Source organism: Musa acuminata, chromosome BXJ1-6, assembly GCF_036884655.1.
Source record: "Musa acuminata AAA Group cultivar baxijiao chromosome BXJ1-6, Cavendish_Baxijiao_AAA, whole genome shotgun sequence".
Lineage (NCBI taxonomy): Eukaryota > Viridiplantae > Streptophyta > Magnoliopsida > Zingiberales > Musaceae > Musa > Musa acuminata.
In genome coordinates, this window is record NC_088332.1 from 2,188,740 (window position 1) to 2,208,283 (window position 19,544).

At 37.1% G+C, this 19,544-nt stretch overlaps 1 protein-coding gene across 1 annotated transcript; it reads right to left on the reverse strand.

Annotated features, from left to right (window-relative positions):
- Window positions 1–1,474: 1,474 nt before the first annotated feature.
- LOC135675574 (pre-mRNA-splicing factor ATP-dependent RNA helicase DEAH7-like) lies at window positions 1,475–18,445 on the reverse strand. Its single transcript, XM_065185856.1, has 15 exons — window positions 18,238–18,445; window positions 17,477–17,526; window positions 15,587–15,767; window positions 15,321–15,500; window positions 15,072–15,196; window positions 11,478–11,575; window positions 11,116–11,224; window positions 9,447–9,624; window positions 7,564–7,793; window positions 7,303–7,482; window positions 6,031–6,102; window positions 5,769–5,945; window positions 5,215–5,276; window positions 3,464–3,616; window positions 1,475–3,362 (listed from the first exon to the last, which is right to left on the reverse strand). The coding sequence occupies exons 2-15, from the start codon at window positions 17,480–17,482 to the stop codon at window positions 1,772–1,774; spliced, it is 3,342 nt and encodes a 1,113-aa protein (XP_065041928.1). The 5' UTR covers window positions 17,483–17,526; window positions 18,238–18,445; the 3' UTR covers window positions 1,475–1,771.
- Between the last annotated feature and the right edge of the window lie 1,099 nt (window positions 18,446–19,544).

Consider the following 19,544-nt stretch of genomic DNA (forward strand, 5'->3'; position numbering starts at 1 on the left):
TATCTTCTACTTAGCAAACCGAAGGCACATTGTTTCATCGGTCAAGAATGTTAATATAGCATGCCTTGTTAAAATGTCCAGGTCGAAGATACGAGCAAAATATATGAAGCAAGCAGATAAATCAAGACATAATAAATCTGAAACGTAATTTTGACTGACATAATAATGCTATTTTACGGTATCTTGTCCCCTTCAAAATGTGAGCATCTTCCGCCCAACAAGAACGTGCTATGTCAGCTGATAAGCTAAAAAGATTTCATTGCACATGAAAACCTCTTGAATCAAAGAATATAAAGAATACAGCATACATTCTTTCACCAAGTTTATGTACACATGCTCTTTAATCTTTGGATAGTAATGGCCAGTGATATAACAAAGCTTAAGTAATATGGGATAACTTCATAAAAAATATGGCTCTCTGAGTGTTGATATTCATTCTGATTAGTAATTCTTATGGTACAACAGATACGTTTCAAAGAAAACACAAGTCGCTAGCTCTAGAAATTTTAGCTCGATTCACAAACCTTATTTATTGGGTCTGAGATACGTCCTTGGGCCCTTCCGCACACCTACCATGATGACTTGCTGTTGCTGTTTTGCCTTTTTCTCCCGTTCCCTCTCCTCGTTCAACTTATCTGCTTCCGCTTGCTCTTTTCTCAGATTCTCCATCTCCTCCTCCATTGCAGTCTTCTCTTCCTTCTGCTTCTTCTTGTGTTCAAGCATAGATGTATCCGACTCTTTAACAGAGAAAAACATTGGTCCCAGCTCAGCCAGCCAATGTGGCTCGATTATCCTAGTTGTAATTACTGACCAATAAAGCATGCAGCAATAGATCTAGCATATCTTAAAACCGCATGGTTGGTCAGTGCTCTATAGTGTTTTTCTTCAGGTGGCTCAAAGGTGTTTTGTATTAATTACAACAATGTTCCTTGATGAAATAAATCTGATACACGATCTCAATTCTCAATTGCTTTTCATGAAATTAACAGCCTGGTGAAACTATGATGCGTGGCATTTGCTTATACTAGAACAGGCGAAGTGGAGATCTGCAACACAAATAAATTGGAACTCAATCAAGAACCAACCATTTGTTCCAGCAGAGAGGGAGTCGCAATGTTCCAACGGAGTAGTCATGATGCCCCTTTTAGTTTCTGATATCTACTTTAGATGGTTCTTTTTGTTGCATAACACCACCATTCTGTTCTTTCCAAATTGACAATTTGGCAAACAGCTAGAAAATGATGCAAGAGAACCCACTGGATGATTTTAAGAAAACTAAAGACTTATAACAGATTCCTATATATTAAAGACCTATTTCAGAAGAAAGTCCTCATAACGTATTTGCGCTACTCATTTGCAATAATCATATTCATTCCTCTAAATCGCATGTGCTCTTCTAATGCATGCAACTCTTTCTACCAGATAATTCTGAAGCTTTATATCAAAACATAGGTCATAAATCAGAATCAGTATGTGGATCAGTCAATTGCAAAAACATAGCATTGGTTGGACCAGTCATATAAGAGAAATCAGAATCGAGAAACAAAAAAATCACTAAATTTCAAATTTTATAAAATAAGGATAATGAAAAAGAAAAGCTGTAAATGAGATGACCCCCGCTTTCCATTATTGCTAGAGGCGAGGGGCAACAACTAGTCCGGTTCGACTGATGAGGTAAAGCAGAGGCTTTCAGCACCTTGCTCTCAAAGAGAAATCTGTTGCGGGCCTGACAAAAACAAGAGACCAGCAATGAGAGTAATTCTCAGGCCTCTTATTTATTCGGTCTGAGATACGTCCTTGGGCCCTTCCGCACACCTACCATGATGACTTGCTGCTGCTGTTTTGCCTTTTTCTCCCGTTCCCTCGCCTCGTTCAACTTATCTGCTTCCGCTTGCTCTTTTCTCAGATTCTCTATCTCCTCCTCCATTGCAGTCTTCTCTTCCTTCTGCTTCTTCTTGTGTTCAAGCATAGATGTATCCGACTCTTTAACAGAGAAAAACATTGGTCCCAGCTCAGCCAGCCAATGTGGCTCGACTGCAGTCACACATTGCATATACTCCTTTGTGGTCAGTACAAGTTCATGGTAAACCACGTAATCTGGAGTGTATCCAAGCCCATACAGTGCACTGCTGGGATGCAGGTGGCAGGGCATTCCATTCCGGCAATTCACATATTCACCCACACCTTTCAATCTGGCAGCATTGTGGAAATAAGCAGAACAGATTGCTTTCCTGACCACATCCCACTCCATCCCACATGAAGTCAGGGGAATCTTCAAGGACTTGAGTATGTCTAACAGCTGGGATCTGACTTCCCTTGCCTTCCTAAGGCCCTTCACATGCAAGAAGTGGTCATTGCACCAGTCCCCACGGTATTGGTTTGCTTTCCATTGTTGGTATACATTGAGAAGTGTCAAGTGATCAGATTCTGGAACAAAGAATTTTTCCCTTGCCGCATCGCTCTCCTCTGCCCGATCCTTTGGTCGGAAGAAAACTGAAGGCACTGAAAGCATAGACACGATTGTTAAAACCTCATTTATGCACTCTAGCTGCTCCCCCATCAACAACATTTTCGCAAGCGGTGGATCCAAGGGAAATTCCACCATCTTCCACCCAATCTCAGTGAGGCTTCCAACATTGTTCAAGGCGCCCAACACCCACAGCTGGTACATTGAATTGAGAATATTTTCCTGCGGGGGCGGATCCATGAAGTCAAAATCCAAAAGATTTTCAATCTTTAAGGATTTAAGCAGCAAAACCACATTGCCCAGATTTGTTCTCTGGATCTCTGGAACAGGGTTAGGAAGCAGCTCATTTTGATACGCAGACTCTGTAAATAACCGATAGCAAGTGCCAGGACCAGTTCTGCCAGCACGCCCAGCCCGTTGGTCAGCTGCTGCTCGGCTAACTGGAAACACTTGTAGAGCATCCATGCCCATTCTAGGATTGTAAACCTTCATTTTACCATATCCTGTGTCTATGACATAAAAGATACCATCTACTGTAAGGGATGTCTCTGCAATGTTGGTTGCAACAATGCATTTCCGAGCACCATCTTCAGCTTTCTGGAAGATCTTTGCTTGCAGATCAGCTGGCAACTGAGAATAGATAGGCAATATCAAGAGCTTTGGGACTGCTTTGCTTGTGGATGCGATGAGCTGTTCCATACGCTCAGCAAGAGCATAGCAGGCAGCTTCAATCTCATCCTGCCCTGTCATAAAGATGAGAATGTCACCAGGAGCGCTTGTAATGTGAATAGTCATCGCCTGCTTAACAGCAGCTTCAACATAGTCTTCACACGGTGTTTTGCTGTACAGGATATTTACATGGAATGTCCTTCCAGGGATTTGAAAAGTCGGAACACTGGAACATAGAGAGAAAAAGGTTAGGTTGGCCAGGAGTGCAGAGAGTAAATAAATGGGTCATCAGTAAAGGTATTAGCTTACAAAGCTGACTCATCTTACCCTCCAAAGAAGTCGGAAAATTTTTTAGCATTCAGCGTCGCAGACGTTACAATAAGCTTGAAGTCGCGTCGCCTAGCAACTACCTTCTTCAGTATACCAAATAAAACATCGGTACTCAGTGATCTCTCGTGTGCTTCATCCATGATAATTACTCTGGGAAAAAGAAGTATTTCTCAGGATACACAAAGTTCAAAAACAGTTCATGTTATGAAAGCAAAGTTCTATGTGATTTCCTAACAATTTTGTGCCTCAAAAAACAAAGCATAAAAATTAAGTTTGAGAAAACAAGCAAAAGACATTCAAAGAATCTTTCCCTCTTAACAATTCGAAGATCATAACTACCTAAAGTCTGTTATGTATATAGTAACTAGAAACAATATTTGTTTTATTGCCAATATCAACATTAGCAAACAGTGAAGTTTTTCAAGCTAAGACAACATAACATCACTTAGTTTAAATCAATGCATAACTCAAAGCCCTTGTACATAACGAGACTCTATCCTCTTCGATTCGTCGGACAGGAAGAGCAGAAAAACAATGAGATCATGAATAGAAATAGCTTTATGGGTCAATTTACACTATCTACCATGCAGCAAAGGAGAAAACAAAACTATCTGATAGCATAAGCTTTAGACATAGAAAAGAACACCAAGAACTAATCCATCCAAGCTTGCAGTTAGTATGTCCAGGAAAAAGAAAAAATCCACCACGAAGTAAATCTCTGGATGATCCAATGGAGAACAAGGACAAGCAATCCTGGTTGACCAGTAGGTGACCACCGCAAAAACAAAAAAGGTAGCTGAACAAGAAACCTCGATGATATCTGTTTGATGAAGGTAGCTGAACAAGAGATCAAATGACTTGAATTTCCACAGTTAGAAAGAATGACTTTCTGGAACAACTGTGAGCATAAGATTACAGCGGTACAGCATATAAAGGGGAGTGACATGGTGAAGGATGCAACAGTAAGAATTTATAACTACAATTATCATTTGTTGATTGTATGTTCCGACAGGTTATTTGCGTATCTTCCAAAAGTAGATACCCAATGATCTAATTTAATAGTCAACATTTAATCAAAAACCCATCTCTAAATCTGCTGCGAGAAAGCATAAATCTAAGATCTTTAATCCCCTCAAGCTAAATATTAGGAAAGATATTCTATGAAAAAGAATGGCACCTCATCTTCCAAAACCCCGCCCATCTCTACATCTTCTGTCAGAAAGCATAGTTCTAACTTCTAATATCCTTTTTCCCCTCAAGCTAAATATTAGGAAAGATCATATAAAAAAGAAGTAAGAAACTCTAAAATGTTCCTCCAATATGCTTTGGAAAAGCATAGTTCTATTTCCAACTTCTCCTAAAAGTAAATAACAAGAAAAAGTCCTTTACTAAACAGTGATGGAAGAGTGTTGTGAAAGATAATTCTCAGCAATGAGTCTTAGTTTACCAGGTAATAGGTTAGTTTTATGTTCTCCTTGACTTTTTAATACTGTCACATATAGACATAACCTCTTTTCATCTTCTACCAGTGCACTTGACAATTTACTTATTGATCTGATGGACGTGAACAAAGGAAGTAAATTTTAAGAATATCCAAACATCATGGCAGAAACAAATAATCCTGCAAGCTAAAGATAATTTTCTATGGAATTTCATATCATAGAATAAGAACAACCGATTCTAAAAAGTGTGGAAAATAAGTCTTCTTAAAACAAAAATAGAAACAAAAAAAAGGACAATAAGCATACCGGTATTTGTCAAGATCAGAGTCCTTCAATGTTTCACGCAGAAGTACCCCATCCGTCATGTACTACACAAATAAAATATAACATTCTGGTGAGTATACTTCAATCTAAGATAAATGATACAATTAAGTTTATCACCAGAAATTACTAGAAGATCCTAAATAGTAGGCCAATTAGTCCAATGCATAAGTGAATTAATCAAGAGAAGAATATAGCTAGAACTTAAGTAGGAGAAATCCTAATAAGATTCCATAGCAGTTGCTAAACCAATTCATAATAGTTAACATTTTGAAATAAACCTACTGTATATACAGTGGAATGCAATCAAGGAGTGAATTTTGTCATGGAACTAAAGATATCAAAGACAATAATAAAATGATCTAAATACTTCAAATACTGTAATAAAATGAACTAAATATGTCAAATACCATAATAAAATGGACTAAAGATGCCCATGGAACAAAAATTAACATCGGAAGTTCTAGACTTTGAAGTAAGCATAAAAATAATAGTAAGAACATGAAGTAAAGAAATTCCAAATAAGGTAAAAAAAAAACCTTTATTATAGTATTTGGACCAGTGACATCTTCAAATCTTATGGCATAACCAACTTTATCACCCAACTCTGTTTCCATCTCCTCGCTGACTCGTTTAGCAACACTCATGGCAGCCACACGTCTTGGTTGTGTACAACCAATAATACTACCATTTGTATATCCATCTTCATGAAGATACTGTCAGGTAGCTTTATCATCAGCATAACAATAAACGGCTTATATGTTGAATAAAATCAAAGAGAGTATTGGAAGTGGGTGTTACCTGTGTCAATTGAGTTGTCTTCCCAGAACCAGTCTCTCCAACTACAACTATTACCTGATTTTCACGAACAACCTAATGTAGAGCAAGCAGAAGAATTAAGCACAGTGATAAAAAATTGCATAGGAAATCATGAACATATCAAAAACAACAATGATATCGCCAACACGAGGAAAATTTTTAATGGTGTTACAACTAACATGTAATGTCTCAAATTTAATAATACATAGCACAGTTACTAAGGATATCAAATATACTGGGCCATGCTACAAGTGCAGGGTATCTTAGCCTCATTCATGATATGTGTAATATGGGAGTAGTTGAATTGTTATTTGGGAATCACTCATTTAAATAACTGGTGGTCCTAGAAATCAACTATGCATCTAACAACAATGCTAGAAAATATTTTAAAAACTGGTCTGATATTGATTTTGGTAATCTACGGGACCGGTACAGTACCATTTTGTCAATGGACTTATACCTTTGGTATCCTTGTATAAAATAAAAAATTAATTTCATGTGTACCATTATAAAGCTAAGCATTTTAATGAGAAACAAAGAACGAGAGGAAGAATGGGAGAGAAACTGAGAGAAAGGTGTGAGGGAAAATAAGAAAGTGAGAGAAAAGGGAGAGAAGCTAGAACAGAGAAGGGAAAGACAATTTGTGACAGAAACAAAGGGTTGTTGAGCACCATTGCAGTCGAATGTTGTCAGTAGCTGACAGAGAAAGGATTACAAAAGAGGCAGGGAAAGGGCAAGAATGTGAAATCGGTATTCAACTTCAGCGGTGCAACGCAATGGTGAGTAGTAGTTTGAGTGAAGAGGGAGAAAAGACAGAGGGGAGAGAGAGAGAGAGAGAGAGAGAGAGAGAGAGAGAGAGAGATCAAATGAGAAGTGTGTTAGGAATCATAGAGATAGCATGTGTTGAGTTAGTAGGTCACACTCCGTCCGTGTTTATCGCAGGAACAGAATGAGAAAAGACAAATAGAGTGTAAGGAGAGGGAAAAGCATTTGCATGGCTGCTTTGAATACTGATAGCAAAGAGCAGCAATCTAGGTTCGGATGGATGACTATGGTTGTGAGAGGTGGCGAGGGGGATGAGAGTTGTTAACTTTTGGTGTTAACTTGTTTTCCTAGGAAAGCCTTAATCATTAATTTCATTCAACATATAACAGAAAACACAAAATAAGATATGACGTTTAAAGAGAACCAAACAAAGCATGCATTACAGAGTGCAAAGTGAATATGTTGACCAATACGTTTATAGATATTGACCTTCAACAGTTCCTCACGAACAGAATATATTGGAAGATACTGCCTTTGTTGTGAAATGGACTTCGACTTGGCGAACTCACTTACTGCTTCACCTTTCTCTTTCATATGCCTTGCAAACTTGGCTTCCTCTTTAAAATCCACTTCGCCTTCTTCTCCTACCACTGCAGTATCTGCATCAATCTGATATTTGAGGCAGAGAAAGTTGAGTTATTCAAAGGAGATGGACAAGAAAATTAATCAGCTAAGATCACAAATACTAACCTGCTCAGCTGTCTTCTGGACCCCTAGAATGTCACCAAGTTTTGATCCTGCCAGCTCCCAAAACCGTTGGCGTGACTTATTCATACTCTGCTTTTCATGAATTTCCCTAACCAGAGCAGAACCTTTACGAGCAATTATGGCCATATCTGATGTGGGATCTTTAATAGGCATTACAGGTTCAGCCTGTTTTGTGAATACCACCCTACCATCCAGGAAAGGGGGCTTTGTATCTGCAAAAAGTTGGAACAGGTGCTCAGTAACTTCAGCCACTTGGTAATACAATTCATTAGGACCAAACAACACACATATCAGTATAACCATGTTTTGCCAGAACATGTCAATTAACACACATATCAGTATGTGCACGGAGGAAGTTGTGAGCAAAAAGCACAAGCAGCCTTTTGCAAAAATAGAACTTCAGTCTAGAGGATTCATCACTAAGAGTTTTTTTTTCTTTTTTTTTTTTACTTCATCAAAGATAAGTTAGGATTCCTCCAAACAAACATGGTATTTAAATAAAATTTGACTCACTCAAAACAGTGGAAACAAACAACATCTCTCTGAAAGACCAGCATTTTTTCATGACGCATGGATATTTATCATAGATGATGGAATATCAGATAAGTCTAACGCAGGACAATTTCTATTATTCAAGTCTTTTATCTTTTTTATCAATGATGGCCCTTCAGGATCTCTCAAGAAACTGCTTATATTTACAAGACTTCCCAGTAGACTTCTTAAACAAAAGGGTAGCTTGCTTCTGGCATAGGTATTGTATACTATATTTTATAGAATGCAAATGACATTCAAAATATCTTAGAAACAAGTGACATTTCTCTTCCATAAGCTCTCAAACAGCTAGTTACGTTTATTACAGAAACAAATTGCACATTTCACAACATAAATCCTTTTGGAAACATAGTAAGGAATTGAAATTCTTAAAACACAAATAGTGAATGTTAATCATTAGCACGTTAATTCTCACAATTGTAACCCAACTCTTTCCGAGTATTAATTAGCACAAGAAGCATCAACCTTAGGTTTCTGTAACAAAATGTATAGTGCATTGCACATCCGCATAATTTACAATAGAACTGAAGATGTTAACAAAATGTGAAATTGTAATAAAAAATGAGGAAGAACAATTTGAGCCCAAAGCCAAATTGCACTTAGTCAGGTCTCCATTGAGTCTAGATATGTCAGGGTTAATCTTCCTATTTTTTGTAAATTTATTTATCTTACAGATATTTTCTGGTCAAATTTGAGAAATGATTTTTTTCTATTTTCTAGGTATTACAAAATTATTTTCATTAAAATGTATAGAAATGATTTTTTACCATATTTGGATATATTTAGGTTATATTATGATTCTAATGTTATCCTTACTTTTTATATGATATGCAATACCAAATCTTGGTAAATAATCCTCCATTTTTTATAGATTTGGGTATCTTTAAATTAGATTAGGATTCTAATATTATCTTAATTTTTGGTAAGATATGTGATAACAAATCTTGGTACATAATCCTCAGGTTTGTTATGCCAAAATAATCACCAAAGTTGAACAGGAAAAATGTGCAATAATAGAAAAATATCGGACTTGATATATAAGAATTTTTTCTTTAATTTATGCAAAATCCTTTTGTAAGCACTAATATGAATCTGATTATAATGTGATTACCGTAGACACCACACTAGAACTTGTGAACCAAAATCTATAGCATGAACAACAAACATCATCCTAAGAGTTCATTATCAACTTCATATTCCTCCTTCATGACAGAATAGGACACCGAGGTACTCACAGGAACATAGCATCAATGGTAATGATAAAGACATTACAGAGTAATACTGTAGAACAATTAGATCTAACTTCACCATACCATGAACTAAAAGGATGACTTTGCGCTCATCCTCATCCTCAAAGTTAATCTGCACCTCTGTTCCTCTAACAGCCCCCGATCTCAATAGCTGTCGGTCTTCCCACTGAGCATTATCAGCAGTCAATTGTGATAACTTCTTACTTTGGGCAAGGGTCATCAATGTTCCATCCTTACGAGTCTGCAGCATTACACATATATAAGAAAAAAAGTGGTATATGTAAATGAATTTATTTTTTCTACTATGACTTGCAATAATATTAGTACAATCTCCAAGTTGTATCAAGGATAAAGATCCAGCAGGTGATAATGACTTTGGGTTAACAAAGTCTAGATAAGTCAGGAATCTAATAAGCCAAGCTTTTCAACCGCTAAAGACAAATTTAATTAACTAGCCTTACCTCTTGAATACATCCAATATATTTCAGATGATGTTCCATACATGATAACTTAACAGGCTACATATCAAACTTTCCAGAGGTGCCATTCACTATTTTATTTATTCTGTCTAGACATTCATTTCAAAAGCCTTAAGCTGCTCCTACCATTTCAAATATTCTTCTCGGCTACTCAACATAGTGGCAGACAAAACATAGCTGCTCTTATAAATAATTTTCTTTTAATCTGAAGGGTTACTGCTGGTTCAAAAAAACATGTTCATATCAAGCCTAATACTAATGTCCTGCATCATGAGAGAGTACATGTCTTGTACAAGATGGGTCATACGACCACCGCAATATCAAAATCAGAAACATGAAACTGCATGGGGAGCATTCTAGAACCTTCCACTTCATATCAGTAATATCAAAATCCAAAAAAGCTTCAGTCAAATTATTATGAGTGAAGCAAGCACAGATGTAAGAGGTGTATAAAACAGAGCGAATGTGAACAAGGTAAAAGGCCAGATCAGAAACAAGATGAATCTTATAAGCAGGGAAAAAGGATGACCATGTCATACTTTAGGGAAAACTTATATATTAATTTCATAACTCGATACAACATACATTTCTCCTAAGTAGTATAATAAAAATTAAATCTCGATATAGATCAGAAAGACAATAAAGATTACAATTGACTGCTTGTATTTCTTATTTTCTTCTTTCTCCCAAGCCATAATCTTTAATACTGTCATATCAAAGGCTGATATGATGTATTATTGCTACATCCATCAAGTATAAGTTTGATGCTTATTTTGGATAACAATTAATTAGTTACACATACCAAAAGCTGCACTTCAAATATTTCACCAGAAACCAAGGTTAGAATCCTAAAATAACTAAAATAGTCTCAATCCCTTTTCACAACAAATACTAATAAATTAAAAATGAAAATTCTGAAAGACAGAAAAAAAATAACTTGACACAATTAATTAGGACCCAACCTCATCCATAGACTAAATCTAAATTTATAATTGCATTAGTGGTATTAACTGAAGATCCAAAATGCAAGTATCACCATGCTACCCAGGAGTATGTGCTACTAGCCTCACTTTTACCAAAACTAATTGGCTGAACTCACATTGAAGTACTTCCAACAAAAATCATTTGTGCTTCTAATTGCAAGCTAACATGAAGAGATATAAATTTATAGAGCAAAAATAATATGGAAGCTTATATTGCTAAAACTACATTATTTCGGTATCAGGAATGGAAGAGGCAATGATATATTATACCAGTTTCTTTGCCAGTGATGCTTCTTTCTTTTTATAAGAAGCATCATCCCCACCAAACAATGACGAGCTATCACCATCAAACATTGTGTTATGTTCATCTCTGTCGTACCTACAAAAAAAACATCAAGGGACTTAGAGCGCAATTGATACTTTCATGACATACCATTCATTAAGCCCCAAAGGATTATGTACAAGAAGCAATACGTCAAAATTATAGAAAATAAAAGGTGCTCAATCCTTGTTTTCAGTAAAAATCTTAGAAAAGATAAGTTGATTAAATTGAATGTCGGAGTAACATTTTCAAGACAAGTTTATAACACTTTGATTTCAGTCAAAAGAAAGGTTCATAAACAAGCACCTACCATGCTCGGTCAGCATTGTAATCCATCTCTTGGCGCATTTCCTCTGTGATCTCATAAGGCTTAAATGTGGTTAAGGTGCTTTCAGCTGCTTCATTTTCCTGGTATGGCAGATAAACCAATGAACAAACAAGCGCAGATAAGCCTTTGAATTCATTAAAAAATAACTAAGAATCAAAGAATACTAAAAACAAAGCACATAGGAGAATGAAGCAGAAGCTAGAAGGTCATAATAATGAAGACAAATGGTATGGTTTTCTCACCATGTATAAATGAGGCTACATTAACTTAATAAATAATGATATGGCAACCAAAAATGGACAATATTCCCTTGGGAGTAATTAGGCATGAATTAGTAACAGAGCCAGTGAAATGCATAGCAAACAACATTACCAGATTTCAACTTGGTATCGCTGAACCTATTAGACGATGCAACAATCAAGTATTTAACGCTAAAATCTGCGATGCCAAGCTGGTTGACATGTCCCTTTCACAAAGAATTATATAAAAATATGGTAACAATGTTCGTCTCAAGGCACAGCTTTAACTTAGTTGCTAATCGTCTGAAGCTTGTTGCCTTGTACAGGAGTCATGAAAAGAAAAATAACCATGGGGGTGTTATTTGTTCAAAATTCTTTTCTCGAAAGGTTTTTTATGGTAAGCCATTTTCTTTTTATTGGAAAACCTTTCTTGTGCCTAAACGGAACCAAAGGATGTGACTTGTAACAGCATGTTGTCAGGATGGCAACAGCACAATGCAAGTTAAAACATCATGCCAACAAGTTGACAGTATGCAACTAATAGAACCACAAAATCCATTATACATATCCACCCACAAGCTATATTTATCCGAACACCTAACCAGGATACGAAGAATCTATTCCACCAACCTCATAGTACAGATTCATCTCCAAGGTATCATTGTTGCATAAAAACCATTCATGTCATGCCATAACTAGCCACCGAATAAGAAAAATTTTGAAAGGGAAATGTATATCTCACTGGATTATCCTAGTTGTAATTACTGACCAATAAAGCATGCAGCAATAGATCTAGCATATCTTAAAACCGCATGGTTGGTCAGTGCTCTATAGTGTTTTTCTTCAGGTGGCTCAAAGGTGTTTTGTATTAATTACAACAATGTTCCTTGATGAAATAAATCTGACACACGATCTCAATTCTCAATTGCTTTTCATGAAATTAACAGCCTGGTGAGACCCACCTGGTGAAACTATGATGCGTGGCATTTGCTTATACTAGAACAGGCGAAGTGGAGATCTGCAACACAAATAAATTGGAACTCAATCAAGAACCAACCATTTGTTCCAGCAGAGAGGGAGTCGCAATGTTCCAACGGAGTAGTCATGATGCCCCTTTTAGTTTCTGATATCTACTTTAGATGGTTCTTTTTGTTGCATAACACCACCATTCTGTTCTTTCCAAATTGACAATTTGGCAAACAGCTAGAAAATGATGCAAGAGAACCCACTGGATGATTTTAAGAAAACTAAAGACTTATAACAGATTCCTATATATTAAAGACCTATTTCAGAAGAAAGTCCTCATAACGTATTTGCGCTACTCATTTGCAATAATCATATTCATTCCTCTAAATCGCATGTGCTCTTCTAATGCATGCAACTCTTTCTACCAGATAATTCTGAAGCTTTATATCAAAACATAGGTCATAAATCAGAATCAGTATGTGGATCAGTCAATTGCAAAAACATAGCATTGGTTGGACCAGTCATATAAGAGAAATCAGAATCGAGAAACAAAAAAATCTCTAAATTTCAAATTTTATAAAATAAGGAAAATGAGAGGAATTAGAAAAAATAGACCAAAGACATCATAAAAATAATGTTGCATATCATATATTAATTTGTAATGAAGTTACTCTAAATTACTATATTTCATAAGAAAATACAGCATGACAAATAACAAATTAGCTGATGCATCTTATTTATAGTTAATATATGAATATAATATCCAAAGAAACACAAAGTGCCGTGTGTTATATTATTCATTACCTTTAAATTACTGATAAATCCTGAAGGGGTTTTGTTTTCCTAAAAACTGAAAATGTTTTGCAAATATAAATTTTATTAAACAAGTTAATAAAGAAAATAATATAAATAGAAAATGTTGAAAATGTTGAAACAATATTGCAAAAACTAAAAATAAAAAATTAATATTTAAAAGTTTTATATCATTTTAAAATATTTAAAAGATATGTTAAAAATTATTCCAGCAATACTATGTAAAAATAAAAAATAAATTAAAATCAAAATAAGATTGAAATCTTTGTAGCAATTAATTACTACTAAATTCTTTAAATGTGAATTGGCACTTTGTAACGCTTAACTTCAGAAAATGCAATATAACATACAACAATTACTATTATACTCACTGTTGTTAACAGGTCCAGTTAAATTATGTCATCATCATAACGATAGTAGTAGGTAACATGTAGACACTGGAGTCTAATCCATTCTCTGTGGAATATAAACAGCATGTTGAATCTGGTCTAAATCCAAAAATCCAATCAATAATCCAAGATACAAAAATTTAAGTGAGATTCCTAAATCTGTCAGTCTTTCCAGTTTTGGGGCCCAAAAGGGAGGGGCACTCTTTCTCCTCCCTCTATTGCGCTAAGTCTGCCTCCCTCTTTCTTGTCTTGTATTCCTCTGCAAAATTTCTTCTTCTAGGTGCCCTCTCTTCCCTCACAATCTCCCCTCCCTTTTCCCTCTCTTCTTCCTCGTCTCAGTTATATTCTCTCATTCTCTCGGTCAAATGGCAAGATTCCAAGACTTAATGGGTTGGGATGTGCTAGGATAAACCAATAATGGAAATGTCTGATCCCAGTCAATTTATCTAAATACCCAATTTCTCGGAATAAATCAGATCACCCTCAGCCAATATTGATCCAATTATCCAACTATCCTACAACACAAAACCTAGTCCTGCTCCTAATTTGTAAGACATTATGTAATCTGCACAATTACATACAATAAAGATTGACACAAAACGTAGTTAATTGCATCATGAATAAGAGTCTCTACTGTTTATAGTGCATGAACCAAGCTACAAGAACAAAAGACATTCATCTGGACATCACAGTCAATATAAGACTGCCCTCAGGTCTATAAGGTTATACAATCATCAAATAACAAAACTAACCACATACAAATTGGAATTCAGAGATAAATATGCATACAGAGCAAACTAATGCAAGGAAATAGCTGGCATCTCATTCGTCAAAATTCAAGTTAGTCTCTTCCATTTATATTAATCATAGTCTAGAGCTTAATGGCCATGGTTAAACAAGCAACTAGAGACAAGAAGCATTTATCATGATTGGCCGGATTAATATTAAAAGCTTGATTGAGGTGCTACTTCTAGCTTTAAATGTTTTGGGCATTTATCAATATGTGCAACTCTACCTTAATTTCCCAAAGTTCTGTTTTTGATGCTAATATATTCTAGGAAAAAAAACCCATCATACAGGCACATGCAAAACTGAGAACACAATGCCAGGAACCATATAGCACTGTACTTATTAGAATTAAATAGAAAATAGAAACCCTATACAGGTACCTCTGAATCAGCTGCAACAGTAAAATGTAGCCGATGTTTTCCACTCTGAGACGAATCAGATCTTTTTGAGGAGCCTGTGGCACGTATTGGTGTTGGAGAGGGAGCTACACTATCCCATGGAGAACCTGTAGTCCCAATGGTCATTTTTATCATCAAAGCTTCTAGTGATAGTACAAATAAAGGTAAAAGAAAGAGATTTTCAAGTAAATGATATAATAACTAAAATCTGACTTATTTTGTCATACTTGCCTGCAGGACGAGGTGTATTACCGCCCAGCCACGGGGACACAAGCCATGCATCAGGTGAGGCACCTGCCAACATTGGAGAGGGTGAAGGTCGATATCTGTGAGACACAGAATAGTTGTCCCTAGAACCTCGACGTGGAGTATCTTCCCATTCCCACCTCCCGTCATCCCAGCCTGACCTAGCTGGGAATTATAGGTCTCATTAGCTCAAATAAAAAAACCATGTAGACAACTGAATAAACCACATTCAATCAAAAGATCAAACTTACAAGGAGTGTTTGAAGTCTGTTCGTGCCGACTCCTCTTCCTGCTATAATCCGTAGTATATCTGGATCTCCCGTGTTCATCTCTTCTGCCATATTCAACACTGCGATACCTTTGTTTCTCACTCCTCTCGTAATTATCTGAACTGCGAGAATGAATGCTCCTAGAGCTTCTAGACGAAGAGACCTTTCGAACATATTAAGATAGTGCATGTTAATATATACTAAAAATAGAACAGATCATCACAATATACCAAAGCTTATTTCATTTTTAACATCAAATAATCATTAATCAACAATTTGATTAGAAAATGTTAGTTACATGGTGATGACGATAAAGACGATATTTATCTGAGTTACCTTTGGAATTTTGGTCCTAGAGACTTAGTAATTTGTAATATCTAATCATCTCATTCTCTTCTGCTTTTCTAATATAACGAGATATAAAATATGTGCAGAAAAATGAAAAAGAACAGTAAAGTGGTACAAATGATGCTCCCAATCACTGATCTTCACTACAAAAGCACTTAAAGAAACTCAACCCAACCAGCATCTTGTTAATAAGGTCTATCATAGACCACCCATCGTCTTTGCAGACTTACTAGCCCACGAGGAATTACTTGCTTACGGTGGGCCTCGAATGGTGTAGATCCCAAAAGGCACCTTTGAGAGAGGAGCAGCCTTCAGCTTTGTCCTAGGCATTGGCTCTCCAACTCTTCAACTAATATGGAACTAAATGTGGCCTCATCACAGCTACAGATACTGTGGCCCGCAAAGATATGTCGGCTCTACGGTAAACCTTGCACAATTTTGACCTTTTAAGGTGGACCCCAAAGGAGATCTCCGAGAGCAGGTGGCTTTTGGCTCTCTTTATTAGGCATTCTTGCCAACTCGACTAGATGTGGCTCATCACTTGCAAAATAGAACATTATATAATTCTTAAGAAGGTTGAAGGCTTGAGGCTATATTTCTACACAAGAGATATAGTTGATATAACATGGTTAAACAGAACTATGCAAGTATAATATTTAGGATGGCCATCCATGCTTACTTAAGCGCACATCAAAAAGAACATAAAAAACTAACAATTTGCATTTACCCATTTTGATATGCACAGAATTCATATAAGCCGGCATGATAAGATTTTGGTGCTAACATGCACACCCTAAACCCAAAAAAATACCTAGTTTTAACAGCGAGCACGGTAACAACTTTTTTCTACGAAGATAGATTAGGCCTGCTACTTATTTCTAGTATGACATGATATATGCCTGAACCAGCAAAGGAAATGCATGGCAAGACATTGTACCATACCAACCAGACAACAAGCAATTCCTTCATACTTTCTTCCGTCATCGAGTCCCAATCTTAGCATACATACTGTTCTCACTTTCCAGCCACCACATACATGTCGCTAATCTCGGCTTTGGTTTTAGTAAAAATGCATTATTCCTAAACAAAAACCAACTGAAACAAACTCTATAGAAGCAACCCAATACAAGTAAAGAACTACATGCACATGATCCCCAAAAGAATATTCTCGAAAAAGCTGCATACAATTTTGATCTTACATAGTATCATTTAAACCAACATTATCATGTTGTTCTACTTTATTCAGCCCCAAGAGCCTCCACACTTCCTGACCACATCCACGGTCTAGCAGGATAACAAACTCTATTTTTCCAAGATAGTGGTTGTTGAGTTTATATCGATAACCTTTTTCACTTCCTACATTGATCAAATGGTGCACATGCAAATGCAAATGAAGTTGTCTAGTCAGAAGTATACCGATAAAAAACACAAGATCATAGGAGAATGTATGTTAAACCATGAAAAGAAATGGACTGGATAATTAATAACAGTTTAATAAAAGCTGAATATTAATTTAAAGCTCACCTCCATAATAGTTCTTCCACACGCTACTTGTGATGTGAAACGGATACTATCTGCATATAATTATGATACAATAGCATTCAATTAGAAAGCAGAAAGAACCATAAATGTTATGTAACAACAAATTATCAAAAAATAAATAAATTTTCAAACGAGTAAAGAGAAATATTCTATATTCTTATGAATGACCCCTTCAAACAAATCCAACCAAGTTTTTTTTTTCCTCAAAATCACTCAAGAACAAAAGATGATATCATAAAAACTTAACCCTCTCAAAATCTACATGCATCACGATAGTTCGTCTGAGGGGTATTTTCGTAATTTGGACAAAGGATAGAACCGAAATTTCTCAAATTTCGAAGGGTAAAACTGTCTTTTGCCCAGAAAACCCTAACCCTCTCCCCTTCTGTGTTGCCGGCGGCGGCCACTGCAGGGGCCGGGGGGCGGGGGGCGGGGGCGGCGCCGCCCCTGCAGGTGGGCGCCACCGCGGGCGCGGCACCCGCAGGAGCCGCTGCCTCGCGGCGCCTCTGCCCACGGGCGGCGCCGCACCAGCTGGCCAGCGCCGCCCGCTAGGGCTCGCTGCCGCCGCTGCTAGCGGCTCGCGTGCAGGCCCAGCGCCGGCAGGCGACGCCCTTGCGCGCGGGCGCAGTGCCCGCGCGCAGGTGGCCGCCGTGCCTGCGGGCGCCGCTGCAGGCGACCTGCCTGCACGCAGATGGCAGCGCTGCCCCGTAAGCTTAGAAAAAGTACTAGCCCCGTATGCTTACTTCTTTCTTGATTTCTTCTTTGATTGAGCGCGGTTCTGCAGGGGCGATCTAAGGCCTCTTTCTTCTTGTAGGTGCCTTCGCAGCAGTCCGTCGTTTCTTGAGAATCGGACGTTGCTCGCTCAAAGATCCTATTCCAATCATAAGCCGCTGCAACAGTAATGTAGCCTACACCGCGGAGCGTAGCTTCCGGCCTTCCTTTAAGCCTATAAATAAGGGCAGCAGTTTACTCATCTCTTTTGAGTCTTGTCGGTTCTGTATCGATTGTGGCAGAAGGTTCGCCGAAACATAAAATAAATATTTTAAAATCAATCTATCGTACGAATAATATATCATTGTTGAAAAATCTTTAAGGTGAAATTACATACGTAACGAAAGAATAAAAAATAAAATCGTTAATTCCCCGTATGTTTGTTCGTTGTCGTGCGAAGATTGATACGCAAAAAATCGTAAAACTTAAAATTACATATATAATAGATAGATTGTATATCCCGATGCCTCTGTAAATTTTTACGAGAGGGTGAAAAGGGTCAAGCGCCCTCCTCTCCAGCAGTGATTCACACGGCAAAATTGCGACGCTCCTCAAAACTCCAAACTAAATAGAAGTCCCTATCAAACCCTAATGAATCCTCCCCTATTGAGTATTGGATCTGTATCCAATTACCCAAACCTTTTTAGATTAGTAGATCTATATATTTAATAATCTATAATTGGCTTTTATTACATCTCATCCATAGGATCTAATAATTCATGGGCTTATTGGATATCCAATAAGATATATGCTCCCTCTAGGTCCAATATCGAGCTGGTCGTGAGTCATACCTGTCAGAACTCCTTCTAGCTTAGTGTATTATTATCTCCATAATAATTCATTCGACTCATCGACTATGGATATACTAGACCACTATGCCGCAGTCCCCAGATAATACAGAAGAATCCAATTAATTGGACCTGATCACGTGATCTACACGTATAAATAATGCAATTTTGAGTACAGTCAACTAACTAGATGTGTGTAAAAATGATCAAACATCCATCATCTTATTGACACCGACGGTCACCAGACTCTGAATCGACGCTTTCGATTCACATGGAGCATTGGAAAATGATCCCCACTCGACGTCTTATTAATTCCACGATGGCTGGTGACGTCTTATTAATTCTACGGTGGCTGGGGACGTCTTATTAATTCCACGGTGGCTGGTGCAGAAGGTCCGAAGACCTGGTGGTACGGTTACCCTCCTCCAATTGCAGATTAAGAGGACGAAAAATATACTAAAACCGTGAAAAGTGGTTCGATCCCCATTTAT

Excerpts from the sequence above, each read along its gene's own strand:
- LOC135675574 (XM_065185856.1), bottom strand. Across the intron at positions 5,946-6,030 it reads AGACAACTCAATTGACACAG|TATCTTCATGAAGATGGATA; the intron begins GTAACACCCACT and ends GCTACCTGACAG. Across the intron at positions 3,617-5,214 it reads TCTGATCTTGACAAATACCG|AGTAATTATCATGGATGAAG; the intron begins GTATGCTTATTG and ends TCTTTTTCCCAG.